Raw genomic sequence first — 21,702 nt, forward strand, 5'->3', positions numbered from 1 at the left:
AATTAAAATTTATTAAATGTTGAAAATATAATTTTTTTACTTTCAAATTTTTTTTAAACAGTTTTAAATTTTTCCTTTCTTTTTTTTCTTCTCTTCTTCAAATCAACACCTTATATTGTTAAACAAAAAATAAAAATAAAAGTTATCAAACGCGTTTATTATTTTTTATTTTTAAAAACAAAAAACAAAAATAGTTACCAAACATATTTTTATTTTTTAAAAATAAAGAAACAAAAATAAAATTATATTTCTATTTTTATGTTTAAAAAATTCAAAAACAAAAATTTTACCAAACGGGCCCATAGTGTAATGGTCTTGGATATCCAAGGCATCACAACTTGGTATCAGAGTGGTGTAGGTTTAAGGGTTCTTGTAGACTGGCTAGGTGTCACGGGCCGGCTATTTGGGGATTCCAACTAGACGGAACGTGCGGCACTTGCAGACTCTTCAAGCTAGCAAGTCAGCCTACAACACACACCTACAGGCAAAAAGACTCAGCGGTTAGCCACATACACATCTCGGACATGCAACGGACAATAACGAAGTATGAGCAAGCACAAAGCAAGTCATTCCTAGGAACGTCCACACAACACAAAGCACACAACAAGGCAAGTGGCACACAAAGGCCCAACGAAGGTAACAAACAAGTAACACATAAGCAACAAGGAAGTACACAGGGGCAAGTATGGATAAATGTTATTTCATTAATATATAGCCTTGATAGGGCAAGGGAGTACACAGCTTTGGCCCCTATCTGCTGATGGCCATGGTGCTTCCCTAAGTCACCAGGTCACCTCCCCCTAAGGAGCCTTCTAGGGAAATAAAGTCTTCCCAGGAACATATATGATTTTTTTCTGGGAGACATATACAATATTACAAAACTGCCACTACCCTATCCCATGAGGTTGCTTGGTGCAAGACTTGACTAATGATCAAGCACCAAGGCATGCTCATTACAAAATGGCCCCATGTGGGTGTGCCAAAGGGGCAGCACGCCACACTGGGCATGTACACTCGCTGCTAAAGACAAACTTGAGTCAGGATTCTGTAACTATATATGTGGTTATGTGTTTAACTGCTCAAATAAAATATAAATGCCTTATCTACTTGTTTAAATGGAAGCATGAGATATACTGATCCTTGACTGCTATGTGTACATAAAAAGTCATGTTTAATTGCATCAATATTGTATGATAGTACCATTGGAATGCCTGTTAGCATTATGATTGCATATTGTTGCTTGATTGTTGGCATTAGACTTCAAAAACCTGTTATCATTGCCTGATTAGCCGAGTCATTGATTGTAGATAAACTTGGAGAGTTATGCCTCCAAGACGATCAGTTCAACTAGTTGGTGCTGAGATCAAGGCTATAGATGATAACCAGGGCCAAAACCCTCTACCAGTCCCTAAGAACTGGCAACAGATGCTTGCTGATATGCAAGCTAAACTTCAAAGTCAAGAGGAATAGTTTCTCCTTCTGAGACAGCACGTTCCGCCAGGGAACACTACACCAGACATGCCACCTATTGTGGCACCAGTCGTACAGCAGCCTGAGATTGGAAATAGGTGGAAGCTGTTGTACGAGAGATTCAAAAAATAGCACCCTCCATTCTTTGAGGGAGAACTAGATCCACTTAAGGTTGAACAGTGGATGAGTCTAACTACTTCCATCCTAGATTTTATGAGGGTAGTAGCTAATGATAGAGCGGCTTCTGCCACCTTTATGTTTCAGGATGATGCCCGTATATGGTGGGATGTGGTATCCCAGACTCGAGACATTTCTACTATGAGCTAGGATGAGTTTAGAGACGTGTTCAACCAGAAGTACTACAGTAATGTCGTTAGGGTGGTGAAGGTGAACGAGTTCACTGGTTTGGTATAGGGCAACATGACAGTTACTAAGTATGCCTTGAAATTTGACAGGCTAGCAAAGTTTGCACCTGATCTACTGCCTACCGATGCAACGAGGCAATACAAATTTTTTCGAGGGCTGAATGCTATGATAGCTCGGGATGTGCATATTACATCACCTAGGGAGACTACTTATGCCTAGGTGGGAAGCGAACAAGATATGGAGGGACAGCTCTGCACGGTGGGATGTTTGGAGAGCAGTGCCTCCATTTATAGGATCTGGTAGGGGATGAGGCCTAGTGATCATAAGAGGAAGACCCCTGACACCTCTACCACTACTGACCCTGATAGGAGGGGATGGGGTGTACAGGGCTGCAGTGAGACATGGAGGAGTTACCCAGAGTGTGATAGGTGCAAGAACCGCCATTTGGGTGAATTTCGAGCGAAGGCATGTTACTTGAACGGGGTGGTTGGACATCTTAAGAAAGACTGCCCGAATTTGAAGAAAAAAGAACCAGGGAAGGCGAACAGCTTGACTCCAACTCGAGTGTTCGCCTTTACTCAAACAGATGCTGAGGCTAGTCCCTCGGTGGTGATAGGTCAGCTTTCTAGTGCTGGCACCTCATATATTGTATTGATTGACTTTGGTGCTACGAATTCATTTGTTTGTAGCAAAATGATTGATAGATTGTGTAGGCCCTATGATTATTATAGTGTGGGATTTCAGACATTATTTCCTATAGAGGAGTTGGTAGTTTCTAAGAGATGGGTTAGATCATTGCAAGTGATGGTAGAAAATAGGGAACTATCAGTGGACTTGACTGAGTTTGGTATGGATGACTTTGACATGATTTTGGGGATGGATTGGTTAGTCAGGTATGGGGTAACTATAGACTTCAAGAAGAAGATGGTGACTTTTGAGCCTGAGCGACAGGACCCCTTCATTTTTTTTCGGTACTGTGCATGGACCCCGCATTCCCATGATATCAGCATTGAGGGCTAGAGACCTATTACAAGAAGGTTGTATAGGATTGCTAGCTAGTGTGGTGGATACCACTAAGGCCATGTTAGTGGGACCAGAGGAGACCAGATTGGTGTGTGAGTTCTTAGATATGCTCCCTAACGACTTACTGGGACTATCGCCACACCAGGAGATTGAATTCATCATTGAGTTGGTGCCAGGTATAGAACTAGTGTCGAGTGCACCATATAGAATGGCTCCGGCAGAGCTGAAGAAGTTGAAGGTACAATTATAGGAGTTATTGGACTTGGGATTTATCAGATCTAGCTTCTCATCGTGGGGTGCTCTGGTTTTGTTTGTGTAGAATATGGATGGGACCCTGAGGATGTGTATATATTACAGGGAATTGAACAAGCTGACTATCAAGAACAAGTACCCACTACTGAGGATAGACGACTTGTTTGATCAATTGCAGGGTAAGACAGTATTCTCAAAGAATGATCTTGGATTTGGTTATCACCAGTTGAGGATCAAGGATGAGAATATTCCAAAGACGACCTTTCGCACAAGGTACGACATTATGAGCTTTTAGTCATGTCATTTGGGTTGACTAATGCCCCAGCAGCATTTATGGATCTGATGAACAGGGTGTTCAAGGATTATTTGGATCAGTCCGTGATTGTTATCATCGATGACATACTAGTTTATTCTCATTCAGAGGCAGAGCATGAGCAGCATCTCTGGTTAGTTTTGTAGAGATTGAGGGAGCACCGGTTGTATGCTAAGTTTAAGAAGTGTGAGTTTTAGTTACCGCAGGTGACATTCCTTGGCCACATTTTCAGTGGAGACAGAATCAAGGTAGATTCGGCCAAAGTAGAGGCAATTAGAGATTGGCCGAGGCCAAGGAACACCTCAGAAGTTAGGAGTTTCCTTGGGTTGGCAGGATATTAGAGACAATTCGTGGAAGGATTCTCAAAGATTGCTACACCATTGACAGAGTTTACGTAGAAGAATTTGAAGTTCATGTGGTCAGACAGATGTGAGAATAGTTTCCAGGAATTGAAGTGACTGTTGATCACTGCTCCAGTGTTGAGTCTTCCTTTAGATGGGGATACATTTTTGGTGTATTGTGACGCATTGAGACTGGGTTAGGAAGTGTGTTGATGCAGTGTGCGAAGGACATTTCCTACACATCGCGACAGCTGAAGGAATATGAGCAGCGATACCCTACTCATGATTTAGAGTTAGCAATTGTGGTATTCACACTGAAAGTGTGGCAACACTATTTGTATAGGGAAAAGTGCGAAATATACACCGATCATAAGAGTTTGAAGTATTTCTTCACCCAAAAGGACTTAAACATGAGGCAGAGATGTTGGCTAGAGTTGGTAAATGATTATGATTGTGAGATCCTTTATCATCCAGGGAAACCCAATGTGGTGGCAGACGCTTTGAGTCGGAGGGGCCCAGGGCAGTTGTTCAGTTTGAAGCAAATATCTAAGGAATTGGCAAAAGACATGACCAAAGCAAAGATAGAGTTCGTAGTGGGCCAGTTGGCCAATATTACTTCACACTCCACTCTCTTGGAGAGAATAGTGGGGGGGGGGGGGGGGGCAGATGAGCGATTCATTGTTGATGAAGCTTAGAGAGGATGTCCTAGCTGGAGTAGCTAAGGATTATTATGTTTCAGAGATGGATTTACGTAGATAAAAGGATCAGATTTGTGTTTCGATGGACATGAGTATTATACAAGAGATCCTTGATGAATCTCACACCGCACCATATTCATTACATTCAGGCATCACAAAGACGTATCAGGATCTAAGGTCATTGTATTGGTGGTCTAGGATGAAGAAGGACGTGATCGACTATGTAGCAAAGTATTTAACCTGTTAGCAGGTAAAGGTTGAACACCAGTGGCCAACAGAGTTATTACAGCCTTTAGGTATTCTCGAGTGGAAATGGGAAGATATTACTATGGATTTTGTGGGAGGCTTGCCCAGGACAGTGGGGCAACATGACTTGGTATGGGTGATAGTAGACAAATATACCAAGTCAGCTCATTTTTCTGCTAGTGAGGACAAACTATATTATGGACTAGTATGCAGAGCTTTATGTGAGGGGGATTGTACGTCTCCATGGGGTTTTGAAATCTATAGTGTCGGACCAGGATCCCACTTTTACCTCCAAGTTTTGGGTTAGCATGCAAAATGCTATGGGGACTCAGTTGAAGTTCAGTACAGCATATCATTCTGAGACAGAGGGGCAGTCTGAGAGGACGATTCATATATTGGAGGACATGCTTAGAGCATGTGGGCTAAACTTTGAGGGGTCTTGGAATAAGTATCTCTCGTTGATTTAATTTTCATACAATCATAGTTATCAATCAACGATTGGAGTAGATCTATACGAGATGTTGTATGGAAGGAATGGTAGGTCGCCCATTCATTGGGATGAGATGGGAGAAAGGAGTATTTGGCCCTAGAGATGGTTCAGAGGACTAATCAGGCTATTGAGTAGATCCGAGCTCAAATGCTCGCCTCACAAAGTAAACAAAAAAGCTACGCTGACCCTAAGAATATGGACGTGGAGTTCTAGGTAGGGGATCACGTATTTCTACTATTTTCTCCATTGCGGGGGGTAAAGAAGTTTGGAAAGAAGGGCGAGCTGAGCCCTAAGTTCGTAGGACCTGTCGAGATCCTGGAGAGGATCGGGCAGGTAGCCTATAGATTGGCTCTGCCCCGTCATTATCTAGAGTCCATGATGTGTTTCACATCTAAATGCTTCAGAAGTATGTGTCAGATACGACCCATGTATTGGCATATGAGGATCTGGAGCTACAGACGAATTTGTCTTATGAAGAGCGACTAGTTCAGATCTTAGATAGAAAAGACAAAGTTCTGAGGAACAAGACAATTCCTCTAGTTAAAGTCTTATGGAGGAATGGCAAGGTCGAGGAAGCGACCTGGGAGCTAGGGTCGGTTATGCAAGATCAGCATCTCGAGTTATTCAGATAAATTTTGAAGACAAAATTTTCAGTAGGAATGGATAGTTGTAATGTCCCAAATTGCTAATAAGGCTTAGTGCCTTGAATAGTGTGTCGGGAAGGCATAATTGGATTTATATGTGAAATTAATGTAATATATGTATGATTATGTGGCATACATGATTTATATGGTAATGTGAATAAATGTGCATGTTCATGAGTATTAAATATGCATGTGAGCCTGTTTTTGTTAATAAGAGTATATTTGTAATTTTGACTCGTTGAGGGTATAAATGTGATTAAATGTGCTATGTGACTGAGACCACATTATTATGTGGATATATTTGCAATATTTGGCTTGCGACGATCCTAATGAGCGAATTAGCAAAATAGTCACAACAAGGTTAATACCCGACTCAGGGTAAGTCTAGGGGTATTTTGGGAAACTTAATGCGCATTCAGGGTTTATCGGGTAATAGGTAGTTATTTGGCGATTATTTGGGTATGCCAACATTAATTGGTAATTTATTGGACAATTTGATGAATTAGCAAAAAACGTGGAAAATTATGGTATCGCCCTTGGGGGCATTAAAGAGTAAGGCTTGGAATTAGGGACACTTTAGTCTTTAGGTGTTAAGCATAGACTTAGGCAACCTTAGGAAGCCTAGAACCAAAACAAAAGGAACACTCAGCTGCTCCCCCCCCCCCCCCCTCCCAACCCCCCCTCTCTCTCTCTCTCGTTTATTCCCTTTCCTCCCTTAAGCTTGATTGAGTTCTTTGAATTCTTGAGGAATTGGCTTAGGAAATTGAAGATTTAAGGCTAAAGTTGATTGGGGGATTTAGCTCAGGGATCGAAATCATTTCTGAGGTATGCTTTACAACCTAATTTTACTATGAATTCTTTGATTAGTTTAGGTTATGATTGGGTTTTGATTGTTATCTTAAGTTGTAGAGATAGGGTAAGATTTGTGGTTGGTTTTTGGGGAATAAATGATGCACATGCTGTGTTGTTGAGAGTTCTAGACTCAATTCTGGCTTTAGTGCATGTTTAGGGTGAATCTTGGTGATTATGGCTCGGGGAAAACGCAGGAAAATGTTGAGATTTCTGAGTTCGCAGGGTCGCGTCGTGGCTCTATTCTTGGAGCATTGCGGGCCGCATGAACTCAGAGGCTTAAGGGGGTTCGCCGAACCTCCTTAACGCCATAGCTCTGGGTGGGTTGCAACGCGACGTGTTTCCAGGGAAATGACTTGGGAGGCTCTCTGACTTGTAGAGGGTCACGGTGCTTTAGGGGTAGGGCGTCGCGACTCAAATAGGGGAATTTTTCGTCAAATAGGCTTTTAAGCTCGAAAACTGAAACCTAAGGGCTCGAAAAGGATTCTACTACCTGTTTTAGTAGAATTCGAGGTCCTGGAGGCTAGTATGTTATTTTGATGCTTTTAATTGGTTTAGGTCTTAATAATTACCGTTATTGTGTTGGTGACTAGGTTATACTGCTAAGGCTCAGGAATAGGGATCGTGCTCGGGATCGCCTTATACTTTTAACTCGGGACTCGAGGTAAGAAAATTGCACCTTGGTTGTGATCGGGGCTCGGACCCCTATTAAAGAGTATGACTAAGTCTATATGTGAGAATATGACTATAACAGTATTTTAGAATATCCAGTTAGACATGCTTGTATATGTTGCATTTGATTGTGTGATATGCGATCTATACGTTTCATTATATTTAATCTGTAAGTCTGGCCTAAGGGAGTCAGGGACGACATTAAGCATGCGGAATGTTGCCTGCCCTAAGTGAGTCAGAGTCAGCCATACGACCAGAGGACTCAGCCTAAGGGTGTCAGGCCTTAACGTCACTGAAATAAACAGTACTGCCGTTTGCACTTAACTAACTATATTGATTGTTAAGATTGGATTATGTGTTGGATTGAACAGGATATTACTACAAAACTTATTGCTTATGTCCAGTTGTTTATTAAATTTGTCGATCTAAGTTTACTATTTATATATTGTTGTTCATATGTGTTTGTTGATTTAAGTTTTCTTGCTGAGCCTTGGCTCACGGGTGCTATGTGGTGGAGGTAAGGAAAAGGGAAAGTTGGATCAGCCATGAGTTGGAGAGTTTTATGGGCGGCGTGTTCATTTGCAGCTGCTCGACCGCCACAACTAAGGGATCAGCAGGGACTAGAGCCAACTTAATTTTGTCGGTTAGGTTGGCTTATGTTGTGATTGATTTTGAGTTGTAAATATCTTGTAAAGTCTTTTTTTTTTTTTGGATCCCCTGTACAGACTCGCACTTTTTAATGAAAAACAACTATTTTTACGATCAAAATCTTTAAACCCTACTCCACTAATTGACCTTAGTTACACATTTATATCCAAATGGCTTGATTAGCAAGTCCAACACTATTTAAAATACACAGTGTAATGATCTTGGCTATCAAGGCGTTACGAAAGGAAAAAAATACTAAAATATAATATCCCCTTCTTAAAAGAAAAGGAAAGAAACTTAACAAGATGGTTGTCCAAATAAGCATAGATTCCTGTACACAACTAGTGAAGTAGACCCAAAATTGATCTTTCTAGGAATAGCAACTACCCTTTATAATTGGAAAGAAAAAGGGCAGCTGCAACTTTTAACAAGGGTATGTATATCATAAAACTAGAAGGCACATTATGGAATTGCAAAAACTAGAACAAAAGTGCAATATCATTCTTTGAGTCATTTAGACAAACACATAATGTGCAAACCAGGAAAGACATGTAACACAAGAATAAGACCACAAAAACAAACGAGGACCGTAGAAAACTTAGAATAATATATATACAATATATATTATATATACCAAGACCAATCTGAAAATCATAGAGCCACCAAGACCAATCCCAAAACCTCAAAGCACTACATGAAATTCAGATTACAATTAAGTTCCGATTGAAAATAATGACTAATAGTAAAAACAACAAAATTTCAATCATTCTCATATTTACACATTCAAAATAAAATAAAGGCTATTTAGGATCCCCCCCCCCCCCCCCCCAAAAAAAAAAAAAACTATTACATATACCAAATCGCACCCCCTCAGTTTTTAAGCCTGCTAAAAATTCCCCCCGAATTATTGAGTGTGTTGAATTGTGAAACTTCCTTCCAGTTCCATTCAATTTTCATAACGGAGCTGTGATCTGGAAATTACCCCTACCATGTGACATTTTTTTTCATGTGACGTGGCTTACAATTAGACTACCTATGCCTGGTGATGTGGGAATTTTTAGGAAAGAAAATTGGAACATTGTTTTAGGGGTATTTCGATTAGATCAGATAAGTCTGGGGAGGAAATTAGGGCTGTCATTTAGGGAAATTTTTGTGTGTGTTGAATTGTGAGTGTTGGGTCGATGATAATGAGGAGGAAGACGGTTTGGGCTAGAAGAAAAAAAAGGCTACCCGAAGCACACGAGTGAGGATGCAATTCCATTTTATGGTAAGTGTTTTTTTCCTTCGTTTCATTTTCTCCTTTGTTTCAGCATTTTCCTTTCCCGAAAAATGTTATATGAACAAGGTGATGGGCTACTGTGGTTCCAAAAATAAATGCTTATGCTTTAGGTTATTTATACACATAGAAATAGGTGTTTTTGGTCATTTTAGTGATGTTGGGTCTGACTGTAGTTTTGTCCTTTTGTAGTCAGGGTACAGAGTATAGTGAAATTGTTTAAGACTTTTGATGAGTGATTGTGGTGGGGTATTGGTGTGTGTGTGCTTTAACTTGGTCAATATTCCATTTATTAAATAAGTACAAAGTTTTTTTGGGACCATTGATTGCTTAGTTTTGACAGATTAACATATTATATTTGTTTTTTTATTGTGCAGAGCCAACATCTTCTGCATTCACTCTCAAGGTACATCACAAAGGAGAAATAAGGTACATAGGTAACCTTCCTAGTACTTACATTGGTGGGGTGGTTAATCATGTGCATCACTGTAGTGTTGACACTATGAGCATATTTGAATTACATGGGATAGCAAGGGATTTAGGTTACTTGGATCCTGCTTCAATTGGTTATTATTTTAATTGGGCAAATTGTAAGACACTGGAGTGTGTAAGCAGTGACACTGTGTTACTTAAGAGAGTTAGTGGTTTTGTTAAGATTAATCAAGTGGTTGACTGCTTTTTTAGTCAAATTGAAATAAATGAAAGTCAAGCTTCTGTTGTTACTGTAGTTGATTTAGTGAGTGGGGTTAGTGTGGGACCTAGTTTGGGTGTTGAAAATGATGAACTCAGTTATGGTTTGGGTGACAAAAACCTTGACCCAAATTGTAGAACATGGCATTAGTTTGAATAGGTCTAATCTGGGAAGTGTTGGGGTTAATGTTGGGCCTGCTTTAGGTAATCAAAATGATGATGTTGGGCCTCTTTTTGGGTAGGCTAGATTTGGTTAATGAAACAACTCAGTTTGGGCTTGATTTGGTAGAGGAGAACTTGAGATAAAGTGCTCATGATTTGGTGGATAACACACCTCAGTTTGGGCTTGATTTGGTAGAGGAAAACTTGACAAGAAATGCAGCTAATTTGGTAGCAGAACACTTGACAGAAAATGCTCCTCATTTGGTCGATGACATAACTCAGTTTGGTGATGAGGGTGCAGTTACGAATGAATCTGAAGCTGGGGATGACAGTACTGAAGAAAGTGATGTTGAAGCTGATGATTATGAAGGAGACCCGGAGTATGCACAGGATGATGATGGAATGGATGTCGACCAAATGGCCGAACACAATTTTCTAAGGAAGGGAAAAAGGCCTGTAGAAATTAATGTAGGAGATGGGATATGGTGGAATCTAACAATGAAATGGGTGCACGTGATAGCTCAACTGAGGATGAGAGTGATGGGAATGATGGTAGTGAGTTCCACAAAGGAAAGAAAAGATTTTAAAAAAATGAAACTACTTGATTTGCCTGAGTTTGTAGCAGCAACTTACATGGCCAAACCAACCTTTAAATTGGGATTATCTTTTCCATCAGGAAAAGTGTTTAAGCAAGCAATAAGGGAGTATGCAATACAAAATGGAAAGGATATCTGGTTTAAGAGGAATGATCCACATAGAGTCAGGGCACAATATAAGGGTGTTAACTGCCCCTGGGTGTGTTTTGCATCTAAGGTTGATGACACTCCCACTTTTGTCATCAAAACATATGAAGCTGAACACAAGTGCTCTAGGACAAATAATAACTGGTTTGCAACTTCTCAGTGGTTGAGTGACAAATACTTGGAAGAGTTCAAGATTAATGAAAAGATAGGTGTTTCCACATTTATGCACAAGGTTAGTAAGGACCATGTGCTTGAAATATCAAGGGATAAATCCTATCGAGCTCGGTTGATTGCAACAAAAAACATTGAAGGGAGCTATGAGGAACAATATGCTGCTCTTTGTGACTATGCAGAGGAAATTAAGTCAACTAATAGGGGTTCAACAGTTGAGTTTCTGACAGAAATGGTAGAAAATGGGGTGCCATGGTTTAAGAGGATGTACATATGCTATTCTGGGTTGAGAGATGGTTTCAATGGAGGATGTAGACCCGTCATTGGTTTAGATGGGTGTCATATTAAAGGTGTACATCCAGGACAGCTACTAACAGCAATTGGTGTAGATGGAAACAACCAAATGTTTCCAAATGCCTTTGTTGTGGTAGAAATAGAAAATAAAGACTCTTGGAGCTGGTTTGTGAACATGCTGAGGATAGACTTGAAAATTGACAACTCTAACCACTGGACCTTTATCATAGACAAACAAAAAGGATTGGAACAAGCTTTGAAGGGGATGTGGGAAGAAGGGATACCTGAAGCTAAGCATAGACATTGTGCTAGGCATTTGGAGAAAATTTCATCAAGGTGTTCAAGGATAAATCATTAAAAGACCTGTTATGGAAGGCTGCTAGAGAAGTAACTATTCGAAGATTTGAAGCTGTTATGGAAGAGATTAGAAAGATCGATAATGAAGCTTATGAGTGGTTGATTGTTGCAGGTCCAAAACATTGGTCTAGATCACACTTTAGTACTAACCCTAAATGTGATATTCTGTTGAATAACATGTGCGGGGCTTTTAATGGGACAAAATCAATATTGGCTGCTAGAGACAGACCAATATTGTCAATGCTAGAGCGACTCAGGATGTACTTGATGCAGAGAATGACAAAAAATAGACAGACTGCAAACACATGGAATTCTAACCTTGCACCAAAAATAGTGACCATTCTTGAAAAAATCAAGGTTGAAGATGGATCACACTTGCCCACAAAGTCAGGAGATTTGATCTACCAGATCCAAACCATGTATGGGTTCATGTACTCTGTGGATTTGAAAACGTGGGTGTGTTCATGTAGAAAATGGGAACTTACTGGCATTCCATGTAGCCATGCAGTGGCTGCTATTTGGCACAATAAACAAGATCCTGAGTTGTATGTCAGTAAGTAGTACATGAAAGAATACTACATGAAGGCTTACTCTCACCAAATTTTTCTGATTAGAAATCAAGATGAGTGGCCTAGAAGTGGGAAGGTTGCAATGGTTAGCCCTATTTGCAAAAAACAGTCAGGCAGGCCAAAGAAATAAAGGAAATTGGAGCTTGATGAAATGACTTCAATTACTGGAAAGAAATTGAAAATAAGATATATCACAATTAAGTGTTCTGGCTGCGGTGGAAAGGGGCACAATTTTAGAACATGTGCCAAACATGCAGCAACTTCGGTATGCTCTTTTTTATTTATTTATGATGTTGTTTCTATTTCAGATTTGAAATTACATAAATATTGTTGATTTGGTTGCTTTAACTTGTTTTATAGGCTAAGAAGAACCCACCAAAGGATCCTGGAACTTATACAAGAAACCATAATCCAATGTCTCATGATTCAGTAAGCTTAACAACCCAAAAAACAAGTGCACAAGAAACCACTCAACAGTTTCAGGTACTTCAAACAACTTATGAAATCATTGATTATTATTAGCTTGGTTTTTTACACCTTTATAACCTCTAAACTTGTTGATTTTTGCAGAATAGATCTCAAGCCAAGCAATCTATTCGAATGAAACCAGCAAACAAGCAAGATAAAGGTGGAAACATTTTGAGGAAGAAAGTGAGGGTTGCATCAATGAAAAATTACCCATGAATATTGTAACGCCCTGGTTACCCTGGAATAGTTACGGTGAACGGGAAATTTGACCCGCTAACCGAGTCCTTTGGTTAAAAACGTGTTCTAAATGTTATTAACAGGCTAAGGTGAAAAAAAAATAAAAAGGAAAGGATATACTTTATTAAGTATATAAAATTGTTCATGAGCTCATCAAAAACATTTACAAGTTGTTTATAACACAAAATGGTCACTACTGTTTCAAATTTACAAACCCGCCGACCTAAGCAGCAAAAATTAGGGTAAACCCCCTAGTTCCTCTGAGAACTCCTTGGCCGTGGTGGTCAAGCGGCCGCATATGTACACATCACCACCTAAGCTCTCCACTCAAGGCTGGGTGAGCTTTTCTTTTCCTTTACCTGCACCACATAGCACCCATGAGCCAAAGCCCAGCAAGAAAATGCAGTATTGCATATAAACATTATCAAATGATTATCATTATAATCACACAAAGCTTATAGCTCCTAAATAGATGAGTGAATATCACTTGAGGTTCTAGAAAACCATACTGAGTGACTGACAAACAAGTCACTAATTTAACCAGAAGAGTGGCTGCTGGGTAAGCCACTAGCCTTAAACAGATGAGAGACTGATGGGTAAGTCTTTAACTTAACAGATGAGTGACTGATAGGTAAGTCACACAAGCGCTTATAATATTCATTGAACTTGAGGTCGGTCCGGCATTAATGCTCTTTGAGTCATCCAATGCAGATATCGATTATATCTAATCTTTATTGGCTTGCATTGAACATGATATGGTCGTCCTGACTTATGAGTCAGCAATGTGTGACCAGTGCCCAGTACCACTGCCGAACCTGACTAATGAGTCACAGCTTCACATTTGATACTGACACCTTTGCCAAATCTGACTAATTAGTCAGTACCATGCACAAGTGAGAAAGATTTGCTAAGCATTCAATAATCAATCCATGTCCACATTTACACAATCAACATGCTTCATGAACAACCATGCATGTCACAAATGGGGTGCAGTTTTCTTACCCCTGGTTCGAGCGAGAATTAATGTAAGAACGACCCTTGAGAATGACCTATCTTTTTTACCCTTAGCAGATACCTGGTCATAACCAATTATGGGATTCCATCAATAAAATGAATAACGAATGGTTCCAAAACCAAAACCTAGCCTCCGAGACATCGAATACTACTAAACCGGGTAGTAGGATCGATCCTGAGGCCTAAGGCTTGAATCCCCAAGCCAAAAATCCATTTCTGGCCAAAATGCCACTAAGGGTCGCGGCTCTCCTTGGCCATGCCACCGCCCGCCCCTCAAACAGAGGCGGCCTCCATCAGCACCTCTCAAGAGTCGCGGCCCTCCTTGGTCATGCCGCGGCCTTACCCCCTGTTCAGCCAATACCCTGGTTTTTCTTCCCTTGCGATTTCCCTTGGAACCAACCTTTCAAACCAAGCCCAAACACCACTCAAACACCCAATACAACCCCTAAACTTGATCTACACCACACCCTTATTAAAACCCAAGTTAAACCCCAACCAAAACTTCCATCAATTCCAACTATCCACAAAGAAATCACAAGCTGGAAACTAAAGCCAAAACAGAGCATACCAGAAAACTAACTGCTGGAAACTTACCTCAAACTCAGGTTGTGATGCTCTTCAATGGTGGAACACTTTCCCAAACTCCCAAGGTCTACTTCCCAAGCTATAATCCTCAACAAGATCACAAAAATCACAAAGAAGATGAAGGAGAAGGAAGGTACGGGTAAGCTCCAATAACTTGCTCTGTTTTCTCTTCAATTCCACAGCCTAAAACAGTTTATATATATCCTAGGGGTAAAAAGACCATTATACCCCTAGGCCAATTAAGGGTTTCTAAAGTCTCCCAAGGGCAAATTTTTCCTTCCCAACCTATCTCGTTAATCATAATTAACGCTCTCCAATTCCTACTATTCTCAATAATCTCAAACACCAATAATTCATATCCCGTTACCTTTTAATTCCTAGAAACGCTCTAATCATTAAAATTACCCCGAGACTCATCCCGAGCCTCGAACTTAAACCTGCTATGACTAGACCGCTAATCAATAATCCAAGATCGTCTAATGCCGGATAGCTCGAACAAACCCACATTATAATGTGGTTTCAACAACATATCACCGACATGCATACAAATATACAATTATGCCCTCAACGGGCCAAATTATCATCACACCCCTGTAATTAAAATATGGACCCACATGCATGCATTTAACATCATATCATAATATAATTCACATAAACATGCATTCTATTAATTAATGGCATAATTAAGAAATTATGGCCCTCCTGGCCTACTAATCTCGCCATTAAATCACATCGGAGAATTCGGGGCATTACAAATATGACCACTGGATGCTTTTTTTTTTGGATACTGGGATGCTTTTCGCCATTTTGAATGTGTATCAATTATGTTTATCAGCAGGAAAATTGGCAAATCATGTCTTCCATTTTGATTAGTTTGTGTAAAGGATGACCATGAACTTTGAGATTTTAGATTTGTCATATTTATTAGTTTATGTACAACATCTCAGTAGGAAGGTTCTTAATTTGTGTCTGCCGTTTTGATTAGTTTGTGATGATTGTGTAAAAGGCCTTTGTGGAACTCATTGTAAACATGTTTCTTATTCAAGCACAAGTGCTATCATGAGTTCACATTATTGTTTGGAGTTCTTATTTTAACAGTTCATAACAATAAATGATACAGACTGCTAGATTAGTAACCATTCAAAAAATAATAATTTCTTTTAGTCATAACAACAAAATGATAATTGCTACCCATTACATATACCAATCACTACCTATTACATATATCAAACATTGCCAAAGATCAAATACAAAATAAAAGCAAATATTACAACACAAATACATACACCAAATTTAACATTTTTCAACAACTTTAACATTATCAACTTCTTCATTTCTTTCTTCAACCAAAATTTGCAGGTGCTTAACATTAGCCTCAATCTCCTCCAATCTTATAAACAACCCAATCATTCCTATTTCTTGCACCATGTATTGGGTCTATCCATCTAAGAAACCGACAACCATCATTCACATTTCTCTACAAAACAAAAAGAAGAAAAATGAAACTGGCCCAATATTGTAAAACGCCATAACCCTATTTAAAAGAAAAATAATTAACTAACAACTAACCTTGTAATTTGGGTAGCCATAAAACCTTTTACCTAGATTATCAACTGTCCAAGAAGTGTGGATTACAGACTTGAACCCACAATCACAAATGGGTTTATTAAATTGAAACTCTTCCTCATACCTTCTACCACTATTGATTGAATTGCTGGAATAAGACATATTTGCTCGCTGCCCATGAAAAATGAAGGTCTTCGCTGGTGCAAATTGAGAGAAAAAAAAAATGAATAAGCCGATTGCACATGAAGAACTAGGTTCTTCACAAAGACCCTAAACCATTATATATAGAACTAGGGTTATTTTTTTGTATTATTTTTCAATAAATTTCTCAACAACCTCTGACGTGTTAGGCCACATGGTAGGGGTAATTGCCAGATCACAGCTCCATTATGAAAATTGAACGGAACTGGAAGGAAGTCTCACAATTCAACACACTCAATAGTTCGGGGGGAATTTTAACGGGCTTGAAAACTAAGGGGGCACGATTTGGTATATGTAATAGTTCGGGCGGGGGCGGGGGGGAATCCTAAATAGCCTAAAATAAAATCAATCAAAACTAACACAAAATCATATCTGAAGCTAATACTAAACCATTAGAAAACATAACTTGCAAATAAATATAAGGAGCAAAATCAAATAAAAAATGCAAATATAAAAAGACAAATAATATATAACAAAAATTATTTTAAAATAATTCAGATTACTAACAAATGATAAACTGTTGAGCAAAGTATCATAAAATTATACATCAATCCTAGCCATTCAAAAATCCCAAAGCAACCAAGTCTAGTCAGAAAATCACAAAGTATTAAAAAAAAAAAACAATACACTCTTATATATCCAACAATCATCACAAATTAAAGCAATTATTCATGGCAAATTAAAACAAACAAAGACTTCAAACCAATTATTCATCACAAATCATTCAGATTAGTAGGAAATAAATCAATAATAATCATATACATACAGATATACCTTAAAGCCACCAAGCCAAATATTCTAACCTAACAAATAAATAAACACAGAGAATAATAATAACATTCACACATAAGTTTTAGGAGGACATTACATAGCCATTACCAATAAATATATTAAAATAAATGGGAGAGATTCCGTTTACATTCATTACATATCACGATCATCATCATGCCTCGAGTTCATCATCATCACCATCAATACTTAGCATTAATAATAATATTTTGTCTATACAGACGAAGAAATGATGATGATGGTGCAATACCCTTCAACAATTACTTATAACAAAAATGATATTTACCATCATCATCAACAACAATTTGCGACGCAACTATCTTTTTTGGAGGTTGTAATTCTATTAATAGAGAACTAGTACTTCCTCATGGGATCCTCTCTCTTTTATGTATTGATAATTCTTAACACTATATCATCAATTTTTTACAGTAGAAATTTAGATATTATACACAAAAATAGAACACTACAAGAGCTATTTATTCATTCTTAAACAATTCTGGAAACAAACACAATATAAAGAGAATTTATTTAATTTATGAACAAAACCCATGTATACAATCACATAAATATACAACTGAATTAAGCAAAAAAATTAAGAAAATATAGCTTTTAAAGGAGTCCAAATATAATGATCTTCCAAGTCACCACCAAATCCACAAAGTATCTCAAATTACCTTTTGAAGGAACCCAAAAAAAAAGACAATATTAGTTAACAATTAACAAATTTGCAAATGAAACACAAAGTCAAATGCCCAAAAATCTAGCTGAAATGCTAAAAAATCAATCAAAACTTGGGAGTAATAATCAATCAAATAAACAACAGATTATTGGGTAGATAAATCATCATCATTCGTATAAAAATACCTCAACCATCAAGGAAGCAATCTGGAATCTCAATCCTCAATTCGTCGATGGGGTCACGCTAATGTCGCAAGGAAGATGCTAGCGTTGCAAGAAGGATACCTCATCTCAGGGTCATTGTTTTTGCCGTGAAGCCAATCTGACGTGTCATAATGACACTGCTCCCGCCGCTGCTGCTGGGAAGCCTGATCCCCGACGTCGTTGCCGAGATGAAGACATCATCCCTGCCGAGCAGACGACACCGCCACTGTCAAACCTAGTCGACAATGCTTGTTTGATCCAAAAGGGGGTACCTTTTAAAATGTAAATCGCAAGCGCACGAATCATATGTATAGTATAGATTCGTGTAGGTGCAAGGTCGAACCCAAATGAGTTGTCTAAAATTGAAAAGAAAACTATTTAAATCAAAGTTAATATAATCCTAACGTAGCTCCAAAAATTGATATGCTTTTGTTTTAAAATAAAGAAATGAAATACTAAAAATAAACTAAACTAAAAAGAATTGTTTTTAATAGTTATTTATAAAATTATTAAGATTTTGAAATCTAGAAAATATAAATAATCATATTTATAAATATGTTGACTTCTAAATTTTTAGTGATAGTTGAAACCAATGAAACCATCTTTTACAAAAAAAAAAATGCATTTCCTTTAATCTCTCTTTAATTCAAAAATATAGATTTTCCTTCACTTCAATAGTATAAATTCAAAGCATTAATTGTGAATCAATTTAATGAAACAACAAAAAATTAAATAATGTTATATCTTAAGTCAAATATAATACTTATGCTCAAAGAATCACTATAAAAAATGTTACTTTTGCCAACGCTTTTTTGCGCCGACAAATGCCAGATTGGCTTTGCCAGCGCGTTATTGCGTCAAGAAAAGGTGACGGCTAAAGTCTGTCACTAATAAGATTTTTGCCGGTGCCAAAAGGACTACACCAACAAAAGTCACTTTTATCGACGAAAAAATGCGCCAACAAAAATATGGACGCGCCGATGAAATTCTTCCCCACAGAATTGTGAACACCACTTTTTGCAACGTAAAATTTCGTTGACAAAGGTTAAGACATTTGGTGACGCAATTTTATGCTGGTAAAAGCCAGAATTTTAGCGGCGTGGAATTGCGCCGGCAAAAGACAATTTATTTTTGGCGAAAATGATTTTTGCTGACGCAATTTTGCGTCAATAAAAGTATTTTATTAAAAATTATATTTAATAATTTTAATTTATTTAGTAATACTATTTAATTTAATTATAAATAAAATAAAAATTAAATTAGAACTATTAATCTTAATTGTCTCCACTAAACATGAAAAAATAAAAGTAGTTTAGTAAATTAACACAAACTTTGTATCTAATTATATAAACTCCAAATAAATAAATAAGTTCTACAAGTGTGTACTGTCCTTATCATCCCCACCCCCGTCAGCTGCACCATCCTCCTCGTCATCAGCATCTTCAGAACCTTTTTTTGGTAAGTCCACAGTAAAACCAGGAGACAATATGCCAACCTGCTTCAACAAATCACTGAGCAACAAATCTGAACGTTGTTGACGACTCTCAAGTTCAGTCGTATACTTCTTGAGGTGCTGATTTTGCTGCATAATGGCATCCACTTCAGGTGGCAATTGCCCGAACATTTTAAAGATTGTGAAGATCCTGCCCTATTCGCTTCAATTGCCTTTAGCCTAGGCAACGTAGAAAACCCTTTCTTATAGTGCGAGCGGGACCCAAGGACATCAGTGACAATGTCCATATCAGGCGAAAAATGATCGTTGACATTCTCACAAACACAAGAAGCAACAGATGATGCAGCGACCGAACTCCGTGATGCTCGACGCTCGGTCATCTGAGTCAGCACAATAAAAACACATATATTAGATTCCAATATAACATTAAAAGAATACCTAACTTGGAAAGATAATAACTAAACAATATGAACATTTCTAAAGAAAAGTTATCGATTAAATAGTTTCAAAGTATAACTTTATTATCTATCTGTCAAATCATTAATGGCTGCAGACCAATGATTGGAAAAGAATGCAAGTAATTTTGTTCCTATATCTAGGCGCAAGTGGGCTAAGTTAATTTGGTCAACAAAATCCATATCTAAATAAAAAAATATATGTCATTATTGTTGATAGTTATTGTTGCCAAAACACGATAAATGTTTATAGCGAAGAAAAATTAAATAACTTCAGTGTTGTAGTTGTCATGTAAAAATATTCACATTGATATAGATATATAGTTGAGTCAAAGTTTGCATCACAACAATAAATGTGATAGGGAAGTAACTGTAATCAATTAATAGGACTGAAATGAGAAGAAAATGTACTTACAATTCAAATTAAAAGGGTTTATGTAGAATTTGGTGACACTATTTCTTTCTTTGCCACCTGATATATATGAACTAGTGCTTAGGTTGAGAAGGTGGTAAGTGGTAGTTAACCAAACTTTTATCTGACGTCTTAGTTTTAGAGCAAAACACAACTGTTCAATGATGGCTTCTGTCAGCTAGAGAGCCAAGGTTCAGGCAAAGTTTACTACTGCTCTTCATTTTTTCTAAATTACTCTTGAATAAACTCATAACTGCGTGGTTAGATGAGCATAATCAATAATTATCATAACACTTTAACCCTAATAGTTGATAAATACAAAGTTTATTAGTATTGTCAATAATCTTAAAACAATCTAACGATATTATATCGTTGATTTGATGTTTAATACTCATTAATTTATGAATGGTACTTCGTAAAACTTAAATCACTTAAATAAATCTTAAAAGATTTTGTATTTCAATTATGTAATATTTTTACCAGCGCAATTTTATCTTTTTCCGGCGCATTTATGACTTTTGTCGGCATCTTCAGATAACTTTTACTGGTGTGATTGGGTAATGTGCCAAAAAAAGTAGAACTGTCAAAGATTGGTTCGAGAAAAAACACTTTTGCTGGCGCAATAAATCCTCATGCGTCGAAAGCAGTGTCGTAACAAGTCCCCTAACTCTTTGTCGGCGCATTTCAGAGTTGCGCCTGCAAAAGTAAGTTTCACCGGCGCATTAGCAAATTGCGCCAGCAAAAAGGACATATACCGGTGCAAAACACCGCCAACAAAAGCTCCATTTTTTGCTGGCACAATTCGTTAAATGCGTCGATAAAATGTGACTTTTGCCTGTGCAAATCCGAAATGCGCCGACAAAAACCTTATTTCTTATGGTGAATTAGATGTGAACAATTTAATGAACCACACTTAATCAAAGAATATTATATTTTAACAAAATCAAGAACTAAGTAAAATATATACTAACAATATAAAGTACATGATAATATAGATGAAAGAAATATTTAAAAGAGAAGAAATCATAAACTTTTCATTGCTCATTTTTGGGAGATCAACATAAAATAAATATTATTTAATTATATCTTGTTTCATCCTCCACCTTAATAATCTTAAGGGGATTAGAAACTCATAACTATCAATAATAAAATAAAAATTACAATATAAATAGGAAAATTTGGAGGAGCCTCCAAATTATTCCTCTAAAATACATAAAAACTAAAGAGAATGAAGAAATGGGAGAAGTGGTGTAAGAGAATTCTTTTGAAATGGTAAAATTGTTAAGATTAATGCCCCAAAAGCATGTAAAGATATTTTATTAATTTAAATAAAATTACAATTTTTCTTATATTTGAATGTTATTAT

General features: G+C 37.7%; 1 protein-coding gene across 1 annotated transcript; it reads left to right on the forward strand.

Moving 5' to 3' along the window:
• Window positions 1-11,762: 11,762 nt before the first annotated feature.
• On the forward strand, window positions 11,763-12,958 carry LOC133784994 (uncharacterized). Its single transcript, XM_062224254.1, has 3 exons — window positions 11,763-12,254; window positions 12,635-12,757; window positions 12,845-12,958. Exons 1-3 carry the CDS (start codon window positions 11,763-11,765, stop codon window positions 12,956-12,958), a joined length of 729 nt encoding a protein of 242 aa, XP_062080238.1.
• The last annotated feature ends 8,744 nt before the right edge of the window (window positions 12,959-21,702 follow it).

The sequence above is a fragment of the Humulus lupulus genome, chromosome 6 (genome assembly GCF_963169125.1).
Source record: "Humulus lupulus chromosome 6, drHumLupu1.1, whole genome shotgun sequence".
NCBI lineage: Eukaryota > Viridiplantae > Streptophyta > Magnoliopsida > Rosales > Cannabaceae > Humulus > Humulus lupulus.